We start from the raw sequence: 24962 nt of genomic DNA, 5'->3' as shown, positions 1-24962 counted from the left end.
GCCTGGACTATCATAGCAGCTGGAGGCTGCACTCCTCTCTCCACCACCCTTTAATGTCCAGCCTGGACTACCATAGCAGCTGGAGGCTGCCTCCCCCCATTTTATCTCACTAAAAATCAGTGTTTCTTATTCTTACATTCTTTATTACTTCATCACACAAATGGGGGGACATTCCAACGGTAGCCCAGGAGGGTTGGGGGAGGAGGAAAGCAACGAGTGGGGTTGTTGCAGGGGCACCCCCTAGAATGGCATGGAGCTCATCAATTCTGCGCAACCTCTGGGGCTCTGACCCAGAGCAGCTGTGCTCTCTGGTTCTCTAGTACACTTGCCCCATATTCTAGGCAGGACTGACTCTATTTTTAGACAAAACATAAAGAAGGGAATGATCCGGGGAGTCATTCCCATTTTTGTCCAGGCGCCCCCATCCGATCTCAGTGAGGCCAGCCAGGAGCACCCATGACAACAGCAGACGGTACAAAAGGACTGATAATCATCATCGCCAATTTCCAAATGCAAACGGTGCAAAATGACTGATAACCATCATCTCATCGCCAATTTACAATGGCAGACGGTGCAATACGGGTGATAACTGTCTCTGCTACCTTGCAAAGACAAATGAACGCTACCGTGTAGCACTGCAGTACCGCATCTGTCAGCAGCATCCAGTGACAAAAGGCAAAACAGTGACAAAAGGCAAAACAGGCTCCATGGTTGCCATGCTGTGGCATCTGCCAGGGCAATCCAGGGAGAAAGGGTGCGAAATGATTGCTGTTACTTTCACGGAGGAAGGATTGAGTGACGACATTTACCCAGAATCACCGGCGACACTTGTTTTTGCCCCATCATGCATTGGGATCTCAACCCAGAATTCCAATGGGTGGGGGAGACTGCAGGAACTATGGGATAGCTACGGGATAGCTACCCACAGTGCAACGTTCCGGAAATCGACACTAGCCTCGGTACATGGAGGCACACTGCCGAATTAATGTGCTTAGTGTGGCTGCGTGCACTCCACTTTATACAATCTGTTTTACAAAACTGGTTTATGTAAAATCAGAATAATCCCGTAGTGTAGACATACCCTAAGAAAGAGTTGTGACTTGATCAGGGTCTAAATACCTTCATGGGCAGAAATATCTGATCCCAATGGACTCTTTAACATACTGGAGAAAGACGTAGCAAGAACCAATGGCAGAAAGGTAAAGCCAGACAAATTCAAATAAGAAATATGGCACACATTTTAACAGCGAGGGTGATTAATTATTGGAAGAAACTACCAACAACCCATGTGGTGGATTCTACATCTGTTGAGATCTTCATATCAAGACCAGATGCCTTTCTGGAAGATGCGCTTTAGTTAAACACAAGATGTTGGGCTCAGTACACAGAGATAAGGTGGTGAAATTCTGTGGCCTGTGCTATGTAGGAAGTCTCATTAGATGATCAAATGGTCTCTTACCTTAAAATCTATGAGAATATAAACTGCTCTGACAGCTTTCCTTTAAGCAACACATTATGGATTTTGAATTCACATTTGGTTTTGCATTTAAGGGAATAAAATAGAGGAGTAATGGCCCATTTTTTGTGATGCTGATGAACATAAGATCCAGTGTGTAAAGACAGCTATTAATAAATTAATATCTTAATATTATTACTAATTTACATTCTCTCTATCAGAAGATAACAGTGACTCTGGGTAACTGACTCTGGAGGCTGGCTCTCTGACAGCAAGCTACTTATAAGGACTCTGGGAACTTGAAAGTTAGTCAGTTCTTAAAGAAGATGATTTTGATTGTCTCACAACCACATTTTCTCCAGTCCTCCCCCCTCCTCCGCAGTGTTTCTCTCCCTTGCTGCTGTGTGGAATGCTCTCACAGTCAGTTTAATCTGTTTCAGGGTCCTGGCCTGCTCTCAGTAAAGTAAAACTCCCATTCAGTTCATTTGTAACAATCAGGGCATAACTGAACTGATATAGAAAATGCTGCCAAGTGTGCTGTGAAAATAAACTAGGGAGGGTTGGGACAAATGAGGGAATTTTACTGTAATCTCTTTTGCTTGAGTGTTTCTGTTCTTGGGTCTTACTGCTTAGTAGAGAAGACGGTAAAGATAGAAGTTTGTTAGTCATGTCCCTTTAACCACTCTCTGAATCAGTTACATGGAGGATTTTCTATTCCTTGGAACACCTGTTAAATCCTAAAAGCAAATTTGAGTAATGATGTAGTAGCACAGTAGTTGGAAGCTGCATGAAATGTCGGTTGTATCTCATTCCTTTTTTATAAGGTTATCAAACATCTCTCTATCCAAACAGATCAATTTTCTGTTGCACACTTCTACATAAACAGATAATTTTAAAATAGCGTCTCATCCGTAAGCAGCTGTGGTTATTGCTAATATTAAATCGACTCTTCAAATGAAACATCTCTTAGAACTAATTGCCATATATTTCATTTTAAAATTCTTCAGTAGGTAAAGCAACCTTCCTGTTAATCAGTGGTTGCTCAGTACTTTTGGGTAGGTTACACTGGAGCTAACATTTTGATAAAATGTTTTCTGACATTTGAACTTGACAGGAAATGTTCCAGGGAAACAATTTAGACATGTGCTTTCACTGGATTATTCTCTTGTCAGGATTGTGATATTCTACTGTAGCACATGTACTTTGGAGTGAGCTTTCACTAAGATCATTGGTGCAGTTAAAATTTATTTGTTGGTCTTGGTTGGTTTCTCTTTATAACATAAAGTCACACCTCAAGCATATTTTGTCACATTGTGTGAAATGTTGTTTCTGGAAGTTAGTGTATCACATTGAGGTAGGTCAGACTGGGTATTCTTGCATTCCTTGTGTTAGAAAAGTAATAAGTGTTTTAATATTGGAGAAAATGTTACATCTACGGGAATATTCTAATAGCAAAAGTAAACTTAAGGGACATTGTCAGATTGAATGTTTGAAACTAACTTCAGTGAGCAGATAGGCTACCCTTTTAATATGTCCTGACTTTTAAAAAATAAATCTTTTAAAGACATGCTTAATAAGGATGCTTATTTTCCCTTTTCTGTGGTGTTTAGAAATTCATTTTCAGCTGGCCCACAGATAACATTTCTAAACATTCTCTGATCCACTTCACCACACCCTTCCCTTTACCTCTCTCTGTATATATCTGTTGCTGCCTTTGCAGTCTTCGCAGCTATTACTACCAATACCTTTTTGCGGGTCCTGGAGAAGAGCTTGCATGAGACAGGAAGTGCAGATGACCATCAACAGCAAAATGGGGGGAAGATGGATTGGAGAGAAGATAAAAGTCTTTGATACAGTAATTATTTAGGGGTTACTTGTGACAACAGGACGTACAACTTTTTTGATGGAGAGGATTTCAAATATCATGCCTCCTTAACTGATAAATAGGAAGAGGATGGATGATTACACTTTAATTCTCAGTAGCTGAAGGTTTAAAGCTTTTGCTATTAAGAGTTTCTTGTAACGTTTAACAAATTAAATAATATGTAGTAAATGCATATGTATGTTGTAATTAATTTAAAAGATTTTAATTTCTCATTCAAAGTAGACAATAGCACGTTCATTATGATTGCTTTTCAGTCCATCTCTAATACTTGGAAAGCATTAGGAAAAAGCTAATCTACTTTTACTTAGGGCTTTTCTACACTTACAGCACTGCAACGCTAAGTGAAGATACTACTATGCCAATGGGAGAGCTGCTGCCGTTGGCATAGGTATTCCACCTCCCCAAGAGGCAGTAGCTATGTCAATGGGAGAAGCCATCCCCAGACCCCGAGTGATGCAATTTTACTGACATAAGTTTGTAGTGTAGACGAGGGCTCAGTGTTACAAGCTCATAAACTATATAATACATTTTAACATAGGAGTTATGTCTTTATTTGTCTTAGTGAAACATCGTTTCATCTAAAATATTAAATATTTGCACTCATTACAAAGAAGATGCTTTAATTTTTAAAACAGATCTCCTGTTTAAGATTTCAAAGCGGTAATAGGATATATAAAGGGAGTGTAAGATTGCATCTGCTGTACATTTGAAAAGCACATTTGTTAATGAGTTTCTACTGTGTCTGCCTGTCAAGATGCAAGTTTGGGATTCCTTGTTTACTTATAATAGTTAATACCACCAAATCTTGTAAACCAGGAGAGCTTTCCACGATGGGGATGTTATCAGCAATAGCAGAAGAAATGCAGAAGTATGCATCTGTGAAACTTGCTGGCTTTGTTTCACAATTTTTAGTAAATCCAAATCAAAGGACTCAATTTTGCAGCTTTTAGTAATTTTAAGCTTCATTTGCAGGTTTCTGGGGTTTGTCTGGCTTCAGGGTTTGATGCAAAAGATATACACATCCCTAAACAGAGCCTTAGCTCACCAGCTTTTAGGTGATTAGAAAAAAAAGATTTTCAAATATTTTGTTTATAAAATATGCATATATTATAAGAACCAGATTCTCCTCTCATGTGTACCAGAATAATTCAAGAGTAACAATTCTGTTGAAGTATGTTAAAACCTGCATGTACATTCTATTAATGATTTGGGATCCAAGCAGTATGAAAAAATATTGTTAAAAGCTTTGAAGTTCACCTTCTCTTAGGGGCATGCTGTATTTTCCATTAATGTTTGCACTCTCATCTAGCCATAGTGATTGATGGAAGACACAAGGAGCTTTCCTGAACTCTTTACATCTAGTGTTAACACCAGACAGTGTTAGCCCTTATAGTTCCTGAACAAAAGAATCAGTTCCCCAGTCCAGTACAAAGCACTCAACTATATTCTTAATTTTAACCAGTTGAGTTTTCTAGTGTAGACTTCACTGATACTCTCTGTGTGCTTATGTCAGAGAGGGGGCCAAGATATTCTAATGCCCCAGATGGCACGAGGCTCCCTAATAGGGCCACCAAGGTGAGGAGAGGCCCATGGCTTTGCCATACTAGCCAGCAGTGCTGAGTTGGTGCTTGGGAGTATAGATGCTGTGCTCTATTAAAGGGCGTCGCAGACTCCGCTCTGGCATGTGCTTCCCTCAAACCACTTGGAGGAATTCTGTCTGAATGAGACAGAATGCCTGTAGGTTACTTCTGGGGGAATTCTGCGCCACTGCACATGCACAGAATTTATGTCCCCTGCAGATTTCTTTGCTTCCCCGCAGAAAAATGACTTTCTGATGGGGAAGCAAAGGGAAGCCACAAGAGAGGTCATGCGACCCTCCCCAGCAGCATGTTTTGGGTACCCAGAGAAGCCAGCAGAGAGGTAAACCGCTGGAGGCAGGAGGCGGGACTGGGGAAGACCTGGATGGTGGCTCCTACACTGCGCTGGGTTCAGCTACAAGTCACAGTTGGGCTGGGGACGATGGGACTTCCTCTTGTGCTGCATGGCATCCGGCGCCAGGTCAGACCCAACCCCAAGTTTCTCCCCTAGTTACAGGAAGCTCTGCAAACTCCTCTCCCCACACCCACTTCCTGCACCCATCGCTCCTTAGCTGCAGGGAGAGGGATCCCTGTACAGGGAGCTGCTCCCCCATCTGCCCGAACCTGTGCATCCAGACCCCCTCATACTCAAACCCTCCCGATGAGCCCCACTCCCCCTGCACCTGGACCACCCTGATGAGCCTCCCGGATCCTCACTGAGCCCCACTACCCCAGATTTGGACCCCCCCACTGAGTGGGGAAGTGGGGAAGTGTCCTGTTACTTTTTTTTGAAGTGTAGTTCCTTTTTTTTGCTTTCCAGTTAAAAATGAGTTATAAACTTCATTCTTTGCATGGGCTTATTCCTCAATGAGGGTGAGTGCCTTTGTCGTGCTTGAAAAAGATTGGTTCATAGCACTTTGTTTTCATTGCTGCTTTCATCTTTAATAATGTGTAACTCCTCCACACCCATATCCTCCTGCCAAGTTCTGTTCCTCCCCCCACCATGATTCCCCCTGTTGAGGCCCAGCCACCTTCACCTAGACTCCCCTGTAGAGTCCCATTATGGTTGCAGCCAGAACCCCCAACAAGCCCCTGTGCATCCAGCAGAGGGGAAGGCGGGAACAGCCACCCAGATCCCCCACTGAGCTGCCTGCACCCAGATTGCCCAAAACAGAACTCTCTCAACCCACACCTGATTCCCCGCACATTAAGCCCCTCTACACTTGGATCCTACCTTGCTGAACCTGCCTTCCCACACAGAGGAGCAGGGCCCTGGGGTATTTCTGGGGCAGGCTGGGTCTTTGGGCTGTGTCAGGGTTGGGTGCAGCTTCACTGCTGAGTCCATGTCCTGGGGGTTGGGTGGGTGGGGGTAGGGGAAGAGCCGCACAGTGATTTCTCAAGTCTATGCAGTCAGTGGCCTGTGCTCCCCATTGCCATGCTGGAGCCTCCACATTTGTTTGACAAACAAAATTTGCAGAATTTTAAAATACTGTGTGAGAATTTTATTTTTTTTGTGTGCAGAATTTTACTTTTTTTGGCACAGAATGCCTTAAGGAGTAGTAAGTGCTCCCTTTGCTGTGGAGTCTTTCCACACAGATGGTCTTTCATCCTAATCTAGACCTTTATAGTTATCATAACCACCACTGTGTGTCTATTTTTTGTCTCTCCCATCATTTTCCTCCCCCCTTAAGTAGATATTTAAAAAAACAAAACAAAAAACTATGATCATTATTGGGAGAAGATGGGGTGCAAGAAAACAAGTAACAATTTGATCCTCAGGCAGATGAGATTCATTGTAATTCTACTTACTTCCTGTGAGAATCAACAATATAGGGCGTAGAGTTAACTTCATTTCTAATTTATTCTAATTTTCCTTGTTTACAATATTTAAAACACTAGCTCTTTAAAAAAGTTACTCTTCAGTGTGATTTGGATGTTATTAAAGGCAAACTGCCAGTGCCTGTTTTTAAAATATCAAAGCTTGTTTGTCAGATTCTAACTCGGGGGGAGGGAATATATTATTATTCTGAAAGTTTAATAGATCTGACTCTTTAGTAAAGTCTGAGGCAGTCATTTACTTCCTTAGACCTTGGAGAATTGGAGAATGCTAGCTGCAGACTAACTGGCTACTCTGGTAGGGTGAAAAAAATCCCAGCTACCATGAGTTGAAAGAATCATTCCATTCCATTCTAAGGCCCTGGTCTTGCAAAGCACGTGCACTTTGGAGGTTCCAGCCCTTTGAGCTCAATCCTGCGTGTGACTAGTCCCAGCGGAGTCAATGGTATTATTCAGGTGATGTGCACAAATGTTTGTTTATGGGATTGGATCCTCAATCATTATTTTCATTTCATTATAATGATCTTCAGACATTTGGGGCTGAAATGTCTCCTTCCTTGTCTCAGCCCAATGGTCATTTTATAGTACCAAGCTTCCAACAAATGCAAGTGTGGGTGAGTTGTAGGAGTGGGGAAGTGTCCGGTAACTTTATCTGAAGTGTTTTTTATTTTTTTTTGCTTTCCAATTTAAAATGAGTTATAAACTTAATTCTTTGCATGAGCTTATTCCTCAATGAGGGTGAGTGCCTTTGTCATGCTTGAAAAAGATTGGTTTGTAGCTCTTGGTTTTCATTGCTGCTTTTGAATAATGCATAACTCCTTTTAATTGTGAACCAAATGCCTTGAAACACATCAAAGGCATATTTAAAAAAACAAAAGCTATATACGGCTGTGATTAAAAACCTCCACTCACCTTCAGGTTTTGTATCTGCAAATAAGTGCTGGTGCATTTTACAACACGTCAAAGCCTGTCTACTGTATTTTCAGGCCCAAAAAGATAATTAGACACCACTGTGCTATAAAAGGCACTGGCCAATGTCTTTCAGAAACTGCAGTGTAAAAATTGAGATTTCTTTTCAAAATCAGGCTGTGTTTTGTATTATTTGAACACAAAAAGCACTTCAATTTTGTAATGGATTTCCCATATTTTTTCATATTTGCTAACTTACACTTAAAAAACCACCCCCCCACACCCTTAAACAAAGCCTAGGAACGAAGCATAGAATCATAGCTTTATGATGGTAGATTTCAGTCCAGAAACATTTTTCAGAGAGTTTATTAAGAGATGAAAATAGGTGTTTAAAATTAAATCTCTTTCAGCCTATGTTTATGCCAATTATAGTGATATAATTCAGAGAAAGCGTACAATGTGGATTCCCCACAATCTGAAGGAACAAATTATTCTTTTTTAAAATAAATACCGATTAAATCCATTTTTATCTATTTATTTTTCTTCTGGTTGCTTTTTTAGCAAAACATCTGCAATTTACAAAATTAATTGGTGTCTTTTTTTATTTTTATTTTTTTTTACTGCTGGTATGTTTAGAGAAATATTGCCATAATGAAACTTCTTTGTGCATAGATTCTCAGTTTGTGAGCACTTCTGTATATAACTCAAAATAAGAATTTATCCTTTGTTTTATATGGTAGGAGGTTGAAACAATGGTAAGAGTTGGGTTGCCTGATACGTAGCCCACTTTTGTTTGGAGATGTATTGGATTCAGATCAGCATCTGTTACTGCAGACACCCAGCAGATGTGCATGATATCAGCAAAAAACAATATTTAAAACAATGACAGTGAGGAACACTAGAGAAGACATGAAAGAAGCCTGGAGGCCTAAAAGTAAAAAATATTTATAATTTAAGAGTAAAGCACCAAATCTGTATCTGTGGCTCTGTGGACATCTGAGTAAGTCTCCCTGCATTTAGATGCATTCCTCAGAAAAGTAACTTAGGGAAAAATATATTTAATCCTTAAACTCATCTGTCAGCATTTTGCTTTGGAGGTTGTGGTGATTTGGCTATTACTTCAGCTTTCTGTACGTTTGAATTTTAAAATGCAATATTCTAAATTGATCTGAATTTAACTTGAAATTCTGAGCCTGATGCTGCTAATTATTTTACCATTAGACTGAATATTAAACATATCTACTGGATTGTTCCCTCTTTTTGTTTTCATATAACACCTGTGATCATAATCATCTCACCTGGTGCTTGACTTACATCCTGTTAATTTCTCGCTGTTTAGTAAATTATACCCTGCAATTTTCTCTGCTGTATGTAAAATCCTTTTTTATCCCATGTTGCTTTATTCTCTTAATTGACTTATGTGATTCACCTCTGAGAAACACTAGCTGGTGCCTCAACACATCACTTACTTCTAATAAACAGCAGAAATTCACTTGACAGACAAAACGGGATAAATTTTTATGCTGAGCAATGTAAACATGGAATATCCACAAATCCACAATGTAAGAAGCTCTAAAAGCCATGTCAGAGTAGATAGTCTGCTCTTTTCTTCTCTCTTTTTTTTTTTTTTTTTTAATGAAGCCCAGGAAATTTAGACTTCAAAGTGAGATTAAGAATGGGGAGCAATGTCTGATTATTAGCAAAGACATTGAGGCAGTCATTCAAAAAGGATACCAGTGTGTGAATTTAATAAAGTCTCCACAGAGGACTATTTGCTTTATCAGAAGTATTTTGAGTCAGAGGATAAAAGCAGGAGGCTGTTAGCCTATGAAATGGAAAAGACAGAACTTTCCACATGTATCCTACCTGTAAGAGAGGCAACAGATAACATCAAGATCAGCACTAGAAAAATTAACCACACCTTTTACCATGTTATATAAGCTTTTCCTCCTACTCCCAGTTTCTCTGTAATATCTTCCATTCAACTATAGATCATGGAGAAGCCCTAAACTCTGTGATCTCCCTGCAAGAAACCTAAAACTGCTGTGGGTTTCCCTTGTGGAAAGTCCCAGATACTCCACAACGTTCTAATAGGTAACACTAGAAAGTATCCTCTGGTATTTTATTTGTTAAATAAGGTAAAAAGATAAGGAGATCTTGCTGGATACCATCATGAGATCAAATTATTGTAAAAGTAGTAGGTTAAAGCCTGAATCAGAAAAGCAAATCTGCAGGCCAGTATTTCTTAAGAACCAAGGCTATAGAATCCACACTAAAATCCTTGTTGGGCTCCTTCCAGAATATTTAGAATGAGTGTTAAAGAAAATGACAATTGCTGGAGGTGCAACTCTCCAAGAGGCACTTTGATCCATATGTTGTAGTCTTGTCCAGTTATTGCTGCACTCTGTGGATTAAGTCTTCAGGAGAATTAACATGATATTAAGCACCAACCTCTTGTCCAGTATAAGTAACTACATTCACTCTATCTGAATTATCTGGCCTCCGAACAAAAACAGTTCCTCAGGGCAACTAAAAAGCATATTCTTACAGCTTGTCTGAATAAGTTCACTCCCCCTATACAACATTGGTTCAATGCACTGTTGGATCTGACTGAATTTGAGTTCCTCTGTGAAATGCATTAACGAATTAATTAGTTGAGGACCTGGCTCTTATTCTAAATAAACAAAGATGGATGTCTTGCCCAATATATCAAAATAAAGAGGTTTTTGGACAGGCTTCTTTTTCTTCCTGAACACATGGAAAGGCCAACATGGGCTTCATCTACTTTACTTTATGCTGTTAAGAGTGCTGAAGGCTCCATCTCGCCCCTCTCTCTAATTATCTTCTGGCTTTTTCTTTTATTTATTTAATTTTATTGCTATAGGGAACTGTATGTGTGTTATGCCAGGAAGCAAGGATATAGAGCCCCAAGAGAAAATCACAACTAATAGTAGCAGTGGATGCTTAGAAAGAAAGTTTTAAAAGTTACCAGTGCAACATATCCAGACACTATCTGGCATGTGAGTGAAGGATTTCAAACTTGAATCCTTACACGTACAATTTGCAGGAAGGATGCAATATAGAATAAAGGCTCTATTCTGAAAATCCTTGCTAATGCAAGTAGGCCTATTAAATTTTAAATAATGACCCTGCTATTCACGCCCTGAGCAGGCTTATTTCTCAGTAGACAAGGGTCAAAGGGACACCTTGGTTGCCTCTGTTCTTGGCTAGGGTAAACTGGGAAGAATTGACTACAGCACCCACAGTACTACGTGTGGGGAAGCTTTTTTTTTCATTTACCTTTGAGCTATTACTGATCATATCAGGGGGGAATCATTGGATAGGTTTGCAATAATCCAGTTTTTTTTCTGGCTTGTTCAAAAATTATAGCTATTTGCATGAGTAAGGACTATTCAATACAGCAACTCACTTGGGCAAGGGTTGTTTATGCCAGGAAAGATTTGCAGGGGTCAAGCTGTACAGTATTGTATGGAAGTGTGCTATGCTGCTGCAAGGCCATTTGTAATGGACAACTGTCCCCAACAGCAATAGTAATAAAAACAGTCAAGTTAACAAAGGTTCCTTTCCTGTTCCTGAATTGTAAGAATATGCTATTTGAGACAGCAATTCTCTCTCTGTGCGTCTTACCACTCCAGTTGATGTCACCATAACGGATGGTGCGTGGGCTGGGATCCTCCTGGTTTAACTGAGAATGAACTGCCAGCAGAACATTGTTAGTGATAGGGCTTCTGCTCTGAAACTTGCCTCTCGTGTTCTGTTGGCTTCTACAAGGCCCATCCTGCTGTCCCAGGTTTTTCTGATCTGGGAAGAACAGTGATGAGCATATGAGTGGGATTCATTAGTCTGGAAGGGTTTTGATCGTCTCATTGAGTAAATTGATTCACTGAAGGGCAGAATCTAATAATGTTTTGGTTAATTTCTTTTTAGATTAACTGATTATTTAGAATATAGATAAGTGCATTAAAAAACAAACAAACAAAAAAATCCCTCCATACATAAATATATATTAAACCTGAGCATTTACACACTGCATTTTCCTTGCACTTGTCTTCTCTTGACCAGAGACTGCCTATATTCTCACTGGTTGGGTAGCTTTTATGATATGGGAATCTAGATGGAATCTTGTTTGGTCCCTGTTCCTGAAAATACCTGAGAATGTGTTTCCCTTGTCAAACACAAATTGTCCTGGTGAAGTCATTGGGACTAGTCAGTTGCATGAAGCTAAGAATGTGTTAAGATTTTGCAGGCCCGGACCTTGAATTGTAAAATTAATACAAGGTATATCAGTCTCTGGAGGTGTCACATTTTGAAATGAAATTTTCAGGCCTTTATTCATAATGTCAACCCTGAGGCCCTTTGAGTATCTTTCTTGCTCTCTTCCAATTATAATTGCTGAGTTATATTAATTGACTATTAATGAGTAATTTTTTCAGAGTATTTTTAAATGTGTGAATACATGTTCTATTGTGTGAATGTTCATATATCCTGTTTGGAAGGGGCTTTTTTTTAAGAGCTATTGTGTATTTTAATGGCTAACGCTGAATGAAATTCGCAAAGCTGAAGAAGTTAAAAGTTAAAATTGAAACTTTGCTCTGATTCCATTCTTTACTGACCCACTTGTTTAGGTAAGGCAGTGTATGACAGTATTATCCCATGTTACCTTTCCAGAGCCTAGGCAAAATGAGTGGAGGGGATTGAAAGAAAAATGGTTAAAATTCCATCTCTAAAATTCTCCTTTACTACAGTATTTAACTCTGAAAGTAAAAGCCAAATAGATGTATGGCTTTAGTTGGATGATTAACTTGGAAGTAGAGTTTAGGTATGAAAGCTCATATTTACGTAAGCGTTTGTAACAGAGAGAGGGGCTTCAAGTCAGACTGCCTTACGAGCAATGACAGAACCTGTTTTCACAAATTGTCAATAAAAACAATAAGGGCACATGCAGGTAACTGTCACCTTTAGGCTCGAGAGGTGCCATACTAGGTCTTCGCTTTTCGCTCCTGACTTGGGATGTTTATTTCTCCTGGGGTGAATCCATAGCACCAGCTTTGTTCTGATAACAGCATCTGGCACTAGATTGATTTAACAGACTATGAGGTTTGCTCTTTTCAGATATGCACTCGTACAGCGGCTACTGTATAACTCTGACATGACCACACGCTGCTGTTGTTTTTTCTGCCTCCTAGCACCACGTGTGAAGCTAAAACTCTTTGACACCTGCCATTTGGACCCTTTTCATACTGAAAAATGTCATCGTTTTCAGACAAGTTGAAGACAGATATCAGATCGTTCTTCTCTTTACAGGGATGTGCTGAGGGCATGGTTCATAGATGAATGAATAGAGGATTCCAGTGTCATAATTGTACAGTTTGTTACATTAGTTTAGTAAGCTAGAGGTCTTACTTAAATTATGGATTCTTAGCCTTACATCAAAATGGGAAGGAATTAATCTTATTTAACTCTAATATTCAGTAATGTTTATTTAATCCATTTAATTCTGATGGTAGTAAATAAAAACTTTTCATACAACCTTCTCACTTGCTGTTTTTAATATTGTGCAAAAAAATTTTGCACTGTTTTTCAAATAGAAATACTAATTGAAAAAATAAGATGAGAAAATCCTGAACTAGTTACTTTGTTTTGTAAAGTAACCAATGAACGACTTTATCTAGGAAACTGCGTCTGACGAAGTGGGTATTCACCCACGAAAGCTCATGGTCCAAAACGTCTGTTAGTCTATAAGGTGCCACAGGATTCTCTGCTGCTTTTACAGATCCAGACTAACACGGCTACCCCTCTGATACTTGACTTTATCTAGGAAACTTTCAAATTCCTCAAAATCAGAAGTTTAGCAGAGGTGTGCTATATTCTCCAAACTTTCATGTGTTGTTTCAGGAAAACCTGTTTGCTAATGCGAGTGTCACAAGTGTCACCCATGTTTCTGAAAACCATTCCATATTAACAAAGAAGAGATCAGGTTACATATCTCTGAACAAAATTGCTCTAATACTTAAAATACCTTTTTTCATTACATTTAAGTACTTTACAGGATGCTCTTAGAATGCAAAATCAGCATTTTGGTTTCACTCTTAGGTACAGGCCAGCAAGAGTCTGAAAGGATGTGGTTTTTTAAAAATGTGCGAATGTCATCCTGTCAATTTGGAGGGGAGAGGAGGTGCCCTTTTAAGAGAATTATTTCAGTAATTGCATTTTGTATTTCATGCATGTTCAGAGGTTTGACTGCAAACATTTGTAGGTGAACTCTCCCTGACTTTCTTGGTTTTCTCTTAATTTATTGTAAAGTAAGCTTTCGATAACATTAAAGAATGTGAGAAGATCCATAAATATCTCCAATATTTGAGGTCTGAGTTATTCTAAAAGGTCCCAAGGTTAGCAAAATAAATAAAATTAGACATAAATGATGTGTTCGTGTGTGTGTGCACGCGCAATACATATTATAGTACATTTATTTTTGTTTGCCTGGTGTTAACTCTGTTTTCAAGAGGGAATTCAAAAGAAGTTGCCTTTATTTGAAAGGGCATGTTTATTTCAAAATTAGATGGCGAAATAGTTAACTTACATTGATTTTGAGTAATTGAGTAATTCCAGTTTAAAATTGTTCATATGACTTAATGCCAGGTGGATGTTATCTAGATGTTGTGCCTCCTTTCCCTTTCTAAATAACTACCGTAATTGTTTATGTGAAGAGAGAGGCTGACATGGATTTTTTTTTCTTGCATATTTTGGGCTCAGATAATTATTTACTTTACCTTATATCTACCATGATGCTTCTGTTTGTAGTGAAAGCTTCCATTTACATACTGTTTTAGGAGAATTCATAAACTTATTAAGCAAGAATTGAAATCAACTTTCAAGTTCTCTCTATTTTCCTGTTCAAACTAGATGATAAAATTTATCGAGGAAAGCATTGAAATCAGTTCTCTCTCTGCAGGCATGCAGAATGAATATATTTTGAAATTGTAGCATTTTTTTCTCTAATGCAGCATAAAAAAGTTCCTTTGTCTTGATGCAAAAAAATGTATATTTGTAAATTAATATTTACAGTGCTTAATATATAGAATGTTCAAAGATGTTGATGGATCTCAAGCTGCAGATTTAAATCTGGATGAAGAACATATTGGCGTAGCCTGAAAGTGCCTTTTCCTCATAGGGAGAATTATTTATTTTCAAGCATTAAAAAGAGTGAGTGAGTGACAGGGGGTTATTTTTAAACATTTTGCTCTCTGTTTCAAATATGCTTTTAAAATTGCAACACAGTCTTGAGTGTCTGAAAGCAGTTATCACAAGGGCAGAGGTACATTTAGAAAAACATTAGCAAGTTTAGCATTCTGAAGAGTAGGCAGAGACTTCAGTTCCCAACCCCTAGCCAAAGGAGGTTGAGCATGTCAGATGAAGGTCATATGTCTGCAGTCTCCAGAGCCTGAGAAGGGAGTCTGATGAGTGCATTGTACTGACTGCAGCCTCTGCCAGTTAATGGAGTGACACGTTGGCTTTGTCAGGAGGTGAAGTGTTCTAGCAGTCTAAGTCAAGCAAGGTCAACTAGGAGGGAGGCAAACATTAGATACAGCAGCATATGCATGCACATTCCATTTGTACATGAAGATGATGCAGATCTGAAATTGCTCAGAAATAATTTTGACTTGAAAAGGTAGGTTCTGAGGGAGGGACCACTCAGGCGTTACTTGTGCACCCAAAGCTTTCTGTAAAGCCAGGGAGTTATTTAGATTTGCAAAGAATTCAGAGGTAGTACATTTTGGCCTTAACTTGATTAAATGACATTTTTACTAAAAGCAAACACTGTGGGTCATATCCTGTTCTGTTACATTGGCAGTAATTTAGATTAATTCCATTTACTTCACTGGAGTGCCTACAAGTTTGCATGTTTGTAAAGGAGGCCAGAATCTCAGCTCTTTATGTGCAACACATAAATGCCTTTTCTCTTTAAAAGGAAAATACACACTATCATTAAACCTATAACATATAAAAAGACTGTTAGAATTTGCAAAAAAAAGTGAGGGTGACAATGTTGATTATTCAGGACCTTCCAGTTAACAAGTTATAACAGTAAGATGAAAGTTTACGGTTGCTTCATTACTGTACGAAACAATGAATGGGAAAATTGAGTTTTAGAAGTGTAGTGACTATATACCGGTATTTGGACTGTGAATTTGTTTTACAAAAATAGTATTGGGCCACAGTCTTGCAGTTTGAGACAACTTAGACACCTGCATCTGAGCAGAGCTCTGTTGACTTCACTGTGTGGGCACATAGGGACAATTCAGGATTTGTATATTTCAGGATCATGCCCTTCATTAGCTTGAAAGATTTATTTTTGCAGCTTTTAGAAAGTGTGTCTGAGATCACTATTTATTAACAACTGTAAGGTTATACACTGATTAGGCAAGCTGGATAACTTCCTGCAGTGTGGTATCAGGTGGTGAAAGTGTCTTGCAGCAAAGAATAAAAACATTAACGTTACTTAAAATACCTTTTGCTTTTGCTTTTGCTCTAAGGGGAAGAATAGAGAAACTATTAGCCCCAAAATTATGGCAAAAGATGCCTAATGTTAATGTATACCCAGAACCCAAGCCAATATATGTACAAATAATCTCAAAACGGTCAGAGCAATTTTTAAAAATCATTACATATTGTGGATGGTTCTGTAAAATCAGGCTTGTGTTTAAACACACCACAGTATAATTGTTTGTATTTGGAATGTAAACTGACAAATGATGTGATGAAAGAACTGTCTGTGGATATGTAGAGATAAAGATAATAACCAGTTAACAGAGCTCCACTAAAGTATTAAATCTGCAACGTGTTTCAATTTGATTCTTTAAGGTGGTAAATGATCATTATTACTGGCTCTGAGGCCAAGGATGCTGCAGCTGTTTTCCCAAAGAAATAAAGTGAATCTGTACATGTTCATGATATTCAAAGAATTCCATTTGGTGTAGTGGGGCTTTATCCTCAGATTATCTTCTGGTGGATTTAAGAAAGCATATTGATAAATTATCTTTCATCAAGTCTTTCAGCCCTTGACACTTGTTTGATTATGATAACTTTCCAATCTGATAGATTGTGGTTTGTTGTTGAAGTGTTGGAACACTGATTGGTCAGTTTCCCAAGTAATGATGATAGGTGATGCGTAATTTCTACATCCTGAAGGTTTTGCACATCTGTTGTTGCTTGCATTCTGTATCTTGACAATGAATGATATATATCACATCTGTTGAGTCGAATGCTACATTTTACTGTAAATTTTGCCTGTAATGGTACTAGTGAATACAAAGATGGATACAAATACTCACAAGTTGTGCATCGCTTTGAATTACAATACACTCCTATTGTGAGGAGAATTTCAGGTTCTATGTCTTCTCTGACAATGAGTTAAATGAAGAGGTCAGTCAAGGGGTTTTTGTATGGCTGTTTGTAGCTTAACTGATCTGAGGTATCTGAAGATTCTTACTACGTGTTATTTATGTGTGTTTTGAAGCTGCTGGATACAAATATATAGCAAAAAGAATCTTAATTTAAAAGACTCATTGTTATTACTTTGTCTCATTTATTTTGCAGGTGCTTATGCAAATAATTTCTCCTGCCTTTTTGCACACATTTAGATGTCAAATTATCTGATCACATCTAAAAATGAGTTAGCTGGCTATCTATATCAGCAGTCACATTTGATGATGCAAAGTGATAGATTGTCTTGAGGTCTGTTTTTAAATTTAGCTTTAAGTGTGTGATGCAAGTTTATTACTGTTTTTTTTTCCACATTTTTATTTCTGTCTAATTATAGTATACTCTGTTCTCCATTCTCTCATTCTAGTGCTCTTTATGAATGTTGCTGCATCTCTCCTCCCACCTGTACTCAAGGATTCTCATTTGAGGAACTCATAATCTGGCTCTATTTTCTTGTTTGTTTATTTATTTCCCTGCATGTGTTATGTTTGGTTAAGGGAAGTACCTGCTGAATCTGGGTCAGGAAGTGATAGCGTCATCACTTGCTTTTGTTGTGTTCTCTTAAAGGAGGACACATAGCACCCTTGCATACTATCCATGCATATTCAAGATGTTGCACCAGATAACAATGGGATTGCACGGGTGTGACTGAGGACAGGATTTCTGCTGTGACTTTGACCTGACAAGTGGCCTTTTAATACAGCACAAAAAAGAATGATCTAATATAAGTCATCTTTGCTGTGCAGTATATAACAATTAATAAAAACAGAATGAAAAATAAACAGCATGTAGTTTCATATTTAAGTAAAAGCTGAATGAAAACCGTTTCTTCTATAAACAAAATATTCATAATGCTGAAAAGTCCTCTAACTATACACACTATTAAAATTCTGAATAATAATTTGATCTTTTAGTTTGATTGACGCACAGACCTAAAATTTTGTGTGTTTCCAGGCTAAATTACAGTTGTCTTTGTATTATTCAACAAACACCTATTAATAGATTTTTCTTGCACAACATGCCTTCGTTTTCCTTTTCTGCTTGGGCAGTATCTCTGGCCGATGAGAGACAGTGAATTTATTATTTGAATTTAGTTTCACAGTCTCTCTGACCTAACAGTCTGCTTCTATCCTTTCTGGATTTTCCAGTCCTGGAGTTCCATTATTTTTATGTCCTCTATAATATTTAAACCACTTCTCCTAGCTAGTAAGATTACTCAGTCAATGTAGGGCTCACCAGTGTTTCAGCCCTTTGCAGAGGTCTTGCCTGCTGCTGCCACCAGAAGATAAATGAAGGGCTTATATGATAGTTTAATAGTTTCCCAGACAATCTCATAAGTGCAATAATTAATCATGATACTTTTATATTTTAGAAATTAAATTATGCAACTTTCAGCCTCAAAACACTGTTTTGGGTTACATCATTTTTAGTCAATGGCAAGACTTCTATTAACTACGTTGGGTCAAGGATTTCACCCCAAATGTATAAAGGTGGCTTATTGATTCTGACCTTCTTTGTCCCATTATTGTTTTATAGCTAGTAATGTTTTTATAAGGCAACTACAAGAAGTTGTATTTATGCACAGCAGTTCTGCCACATCAGTGTGGGAGGATCATTGTAATTAGGATGGGAAAATCCTCCTTAGAGGCCGAATATGTAGATGTCCCCTCTCTGTTTTATAGCTTATGAATCCAGTATTGCATTTGATCTTAGGCAAAAGACTAGAGTGTAATACAATGTTAATAAACGTAATTGAGATTTGCAGAAGAATTATAAAGCAATATCAATTTTTGTCAATTCTAAAAGTATAAATACAGATATATATTATTTTAACGTGTATGGTATGGATGGTTAAGCATATTAGATAAAATTTTCAAAAGTGCCTAAGTCCTATTGCCTTTCAATGAGATTTAGGCATCCACGTCACTAGGTGCTTTTGAAAACTTTATTGTCTATATGCACAAACATGGGTGAAGTAGTAATTATGTAAAAGAGCTATATGATAAAATTATTTTGAGTTTGGAGCAAATTTAACTCTCTTTGGATTCATATGTGCTAATTTCCCCCTATTCCTTTTATTTCCTTGAAAATTAAGAAAAAGAGAAAATATAAGTGTTGTAATAGAAAGAGATCAAATAAAAACGAAGTGAAATGTGTCTGTCCTTATGTCTGCCAGGGTTAGACAGGCTTTCCCATTTATTTAGAATGTAGTAAGCAATGTTAACAAAGGAAATAGAACACCACCAGGTGGTGCTAGTGCAATACATTTAAAGAGCAACCCTGGTTTTAACATTTAAAATGCATCTTTAGTAACCGTAAATGAGACCTGCACACCACATAAGGCTTTATGTACTAAGCAATAAGCAATAATAGCGGTGTAATTAGTAAACATAAATTGAAGGATTATGTAGTGAGTAATTTGTGTTCAAGTGAGCTTCAGATGTGTATATTTTGTAACTTTAAAAAGTTGGATGAGGATATGGAGAAACATCTCTAGGATGGATTATATCATCAGTGGGAAGGTATATTCTATAAACTTTACCCATCGTTTTGTTGATGAAACCATTAGGAAGCAGTATATTGTGATAGCACATATAAGGCCTGCCACTTCCCACACATTGTGGGTATTTTGTGTATCCGTGGCATTGTTTGTTGTTTATATATTATTTCTTACAATGTATTAGTTTTCAATATGTAATTATTTTATATTAATTATATAATTGCTATTTTGTACTGTCCAAAAATGTGGTGGGTATTCAGAAATGCCCAGAAAAAAAGGATACCCTTTTGTTTTGTCCAGTATTTTTAAGCAAAATACAGAAAAAAAAAAGAAAAAAAAAAGATATTTAAAAAAATTTAACTGAAAACCCCAACAAATCCAAATATTAACCAGTGCAGCTTTTCATAATAGATAAAAAATTGGCCCGTTTTCAAAAGTGATTTGAAAGTCCATCTTAGGTGGCATTTATGCTCTTCTGAAAATTTAACCAATCACCCCTTTTTTCTTGAAAAATCTTGTAAAAAACAACTTTCATGTGTTGAGAAGAGTTAAAAAAAAAATATGGATCTAATTCAGCAGAGAGGAAGCAAACATGATTCCCACTGAAGTCTCCAGGAATTATCTCAGCTTATACCAGGTCTGAATTTGACTCTAGATGCTCTGAGTAATGGTAAAGATAGACCCTTGCAATTGGGCAGCTGAGCAATTAACTTAAACTGGTATAAAAAGCCAAAACAAAACTCTTTTACTTGCTATAATAGTATTTTTGTGATCAAGATAAAGCATATTAGAGTGTATGTGTCAGCCTCACTTGGATAACCGCTTTGGTGCAACTAAAACCAAATGAAATAAAACTAGAGAGGTATTAATAAGTCTGTAAAACCTTGGTTGAGGCTGGATGAACCAATCATGTTTTTGGAATTGCTTTTCTGGAATGCATGGCCCTATACTTATACTCTGGATAATTTGTTTTATTTTACGTCTAGATTTTCCAGTCTCAGTTCTGAATGCCAGTTCTTTGGGGTGGTTTTGTGCTAGGTGGAAGCTGTGCTGCCTTCGGAATCTCAGATCCGGAGTGCCCAATGGGGATCACTGCATACATACAAAAACATCTTTGAATGCAAATCTCATTAAAATGATACGTGCTTTACCTGAGTGCATTCCATATATTTTTCTAATTAAAAACATGTTGTAGGACAACGTTTCAGTTTTGCATGAATGGAGTATAAAATTCCTTATGCTTGAGAAAAGCAAACATGCTCTTTCAGTTGTTGTTTCCTAAGTTTTACTTTTGTTTACTCTTTAGATGTGAATTTTTGAACCATCTAAAACTATGGGTGATATTTTCCCAAGTGCACAATGAAACCAAAGTGAGCTCACTTGGACTAGTAAAATAACATTTTGATGAGTATCAATAAATCATTGTGTCCTTGAATTTCTGGTCAAGTCACTTTTAAATTAGTGGACGCTGCTGCTGTTCCTTGGTGGGGGGAGACACGCTCTGACGGACGCTGCTATTCCACGGGGAGGTGGTAGCCCAGGGCTCCACTGCTGCTCCTGGGAGATGAGGGCAGCCCGGGGCCCTGGTGCTGCTCCTGGACTGCAGCTCTGGGGCAGCACCCGGGACCAGCTGCCTTGGGCCACCCGACAGCAGCTGGTGTAGCTTGGGTGGCCCTGGGGTCAGCCACCCTGGCCATTGCAGAAGTCATCGAGGTCCCAGAAAGTGACCTCTGTGAAAGACTCACAGCCTTATATATATATTTAATATCATATTCTAAATGTGTTTACAGGAGATAAGTGGTCCAGCTAAATTACCAACTAGTATTTTTTGTTTGAGGAAATCTGACTTCCTGATTGGTCACAAGTGAATAGTGTCTCAACCATTTTTCAACATCACAGAATACTGTAGAGCTTGGCATGATGGGCAGTGTGTACTCGGAGACCTACCACTGAAAGAGCAGAGGTTTTACAGGCCAGGCAAGGAGTAGGCGCACTGGCAGAACTGGAGGTGCTTTCACAGTGTCCGTACTGTTGTCTCACTGTGGCCAATGATATTTGTCCTTCACTTTTATTAGTATTCAGTTCATCCAGAATATTTAAAAAATGTGTTTTAAAAATTTGGAAAAAGGCAAAAAAAATCATTTCTTAATGAAGTGAAGTCTTGTCTATCTCAAGTTGATTTTATTGTCAGCTGTGCATTTTTAACTGCTTGCTATTCTATTTCGTAGCATTGTCAGTGAAGCGGGAGCATCTATCTACAGTGTTAGTCCAGAAGCTTCTAAAGAGATGCCAGACCTAGATCCTAACCTAAGAAGTGCAGGTATGAAATACACATAATAGTTTTATTATTCGTATAATTGAGTTGGTATTGTATGTGTTATTCCGTACAGTAATAAAAAGAGGCCCATAAATACAAGGGGAGGGGATGGACTGAAGAAAGCACTTTTACCTGTGACTTTGCAACTCTTTATTTTTGGTTGCTTGGTTTCTGAATTGTAATGTTGGATTAACATTATTTGGTATGGAGTTTGGAATGTGTTTGAAATACTGGATATCTAACTATACATATGACCACACTGCCTTCTATCTAGCCCTGTTAAGGCTCTGAGCTGACATGTCTCATGAATATGTTGAGTCTTGTGGACTTCTGGGGCTAAACAAGATCCAGAAAATTGCCAAACCTTTGCCTGAACAACAGGACATATGCACTCTTCTATGAACTAATCCTCATCTTTCTCACATCTCACACACACATGTGTGAATATATACATGCTGTCTATAATTTATATTTTGCCCGGAATGTGGTCACTTTTAGTGTGTTTTTCCAGTAACTGCACATGATCTTTAAAGCAGAAGTAGTTTGTTTTAGAGATGTAAAAATGACTACTGCAGTGTAAATGCCACTGTAGTGTAAGATAGGCCAGGTGCATAATGAGATCATTGGAGCCACTGATGGTATTAAAATGTGTGTTTGATTATGGGATACTCTGTCAGGGTATAAATTCCACTGATTGCGGTGGGGCCAGGGTTTAACGTACAGATTCCAGCTCTTCAGGGGACAGAGTTACAGGAGTAGAATGAGGTTGTTTTTAGGACTGTCAAACGATTTAAAAAAAGTAATCATGATTAATAGTGCTGTTAAACAATAATAGAATACAATTTATTTTAGCATCTTTGGATGTTTTCTACATTTTCAAATATATTAATTTCAATTACAACACAGTACAAAGTATACAGTGCTCACTTTATATTTAATTTTGATTACATGTATTTGCACTGTAAAAAAAAAAAAAAAGTATTTTTCAGTTCACCTAATACAAAGACTGTAGTACAATCACTTTATCATGAAAGTTGAAGTTACAAATGTAGAATTATATATAAAAAAAACTGCATTCAAAAATAAAACAATGTAAATCTTTAGAGTCTACAAGTCCACTCACACCTACTTCAGCCAATCGCTCAGAAAAAACAAGTTTGTTTACATTTGCAGCAGATAATGCTGCCTGCTTCTTGTTTACAGTGTCACCGTGAAAGTGAAAACAGGGATTCACATGGCACTGTTGTAGCTGGCATCGCAAGATATTTACGTGCCAGATACACTAAAGATCCATATGTCCCTTCATCAGGGCTGGCTCCAGGCACTAGCCGAGCAAGCTCGTGCTTGGGGCAGCAGATTCTAAGGGGCATTCCCTTGAATCCCTTTTTTTTTTTTTTCTTCGATGCTTCGGCCGCCCGAGGTTTTGGTTTCGCTGCTCCAGCCGCCCTGTAGGGGGTGGCGGTGCGGAAGAGGGGAGCTCCTTGCTGGGAGCAGGCTGGACCCTCCTCTGCCCCAGCTGGTGCGCAGGTTGGTAGCAAGCCCCGGCAGGTCAAGCCCACTGTCCTTCCCTCCCCACCGAGCTGGAAGCGGGCGCAGAGCCCTCCCAGCAGGCAGCGCGGCGGAAGCCTTGGCTGCCCCCCTCTCTCTCCCCCCCCCTCCCTCTCCCCCCCGCTGTCTGGGCATGTTCGCAGCGCCAGGAGTCCCCCTGCACTCAGGCTCCGGCCACCTTCTGCACGTTTTTTTTTTGTTCTGCCGCTCCGCTGCCTCACAGTTGTTTTTCTTTGTTTTTTTTTTTTACTTGGGTGGCAAAAAGCCAGAGCCGGCCTCCCTTATGCTTCAACCACCGTTCCAGAGGACATGTGTCCAGCGGTTGACAGGTTTCTGCTTGCTAACAGTCCAAAGAGGGCGGACCGACTCAAGTTCATTTCATCATCTGAGTCAGAGCCACCAGCAGAAGGTGAATTTCTCTTTTTGGGTTCAGGTCTGTAGTTTCTACATCGGAGTGTTGCTCTTAAGACTTCCTGAAGAATGCTCCACACCTCATCCCGCTCAGATTTGACGGGCTTCAAATCTTAAACCCTGGGTCTAGAGCTGTAAATTCACATTGGTACTTCCTTACATTTTGTCAGATTCTGCTGTGAAAATAACATGTGTTGGTCGTCATCCGAGAATGCTTAACATGAAATAATAGCAGAATGCAAGTAAAACAAGAGGAGCCGTACAATTCCCCAAAGGGTTCAGTCACAATTTAATTATGCATTATTTTTAACGAGCACATCAGCGTGGAAGCATGTCCTTCTGGAATGGTGGCTGAAGCATGAAGGGCATACAATGTTTAGTATATCTAGCATGTAAATACTTTGCAACTCCAGCTACAAAACTTCCATGGAATGCCTCTTCTCACTTTTAGGTGACATTATAAATAAGAAGCAGGCAGCATTATCTCCCATAAATGTAAACAAATTTGTTTGTCCGAGCGATTGACTGAACAAGAAGTAGGCCTGAGTCCACTTGTAAGCTGTAAAGTTTTACATTGTTTTGTTTTTGAGTGCAGTTATGTAACAAAAAAGAAGCTACATTTGTAAGTTACATTTTCACAATAAAGAGATTGCACTACAGTACTTTATGAGGTGAATTGAAAAATACAGTTTCTTTTGTTTATAATTTTTCAAGTGCAAATATTTGTAATAAAATAATATAAAGTCAGCACTGTACACTTTGTATTCTGTGTTGTAATAGAAATCAATATATTTGAAAATGTGGAAAAACATCTAAAAATATTTAATAAGTTTCAATTGGTATTCCATTGTTTATCAGTACGATTAATCACGATTAATTTTTTTGAGTTAATCACGTGAGTTAACTGCGATTAATCAACATCCCTAGTTGTTTTATATGACTTTATCTGTGTTTCCAATTTCATAATTTGTAAATTTTTCTAGTGCTTGCTCACCTTGATTCCATTCTAAGTGTGTGCG

General features: G+C 38.4%; 1 protein-coding gene across 1 annotated transcript in view; it reads left to right on the top strand.

Moving 5' to 3' along the window:
* Positions 1-24962, top strand: part of SRBD1 (S1 RNA binding domain 1) — a 281147-nt gene that overhangs the window by 137577 nt on the left and 118608 nt on the right. The window contains exon 17 of the mRNA XM_075064368.1: positions 21896-21987. Coding sequence (XP_074920469.1) covers positions 21896-21987 — 92 coding nt within the window. The remainder of the gene's footprint in view (positions 1-21895; positions 21988-24962) is intronic.

The sequence above is a fragment of the Chelonoidis abingdonii genome, chromosome 3 (assembly GCF_003597395.2).
Source record: "Chelonoidis abingdonii isolate Lonesome George chromosome 3, CheloAbing_2.0, whole genome shotgun sequence".
NCBI classification, from domain to species: domain Eukaryota; kingdom Metazoa; phylum Chordata; order Testudines; family Testudinidae; genus Chelonoidis; species Chelonoidis abingdonii.
Note: the sequence above shows the minus strand (reverse complement) of the source record. Positions and strands in the feature narration are given on the sequence as shown.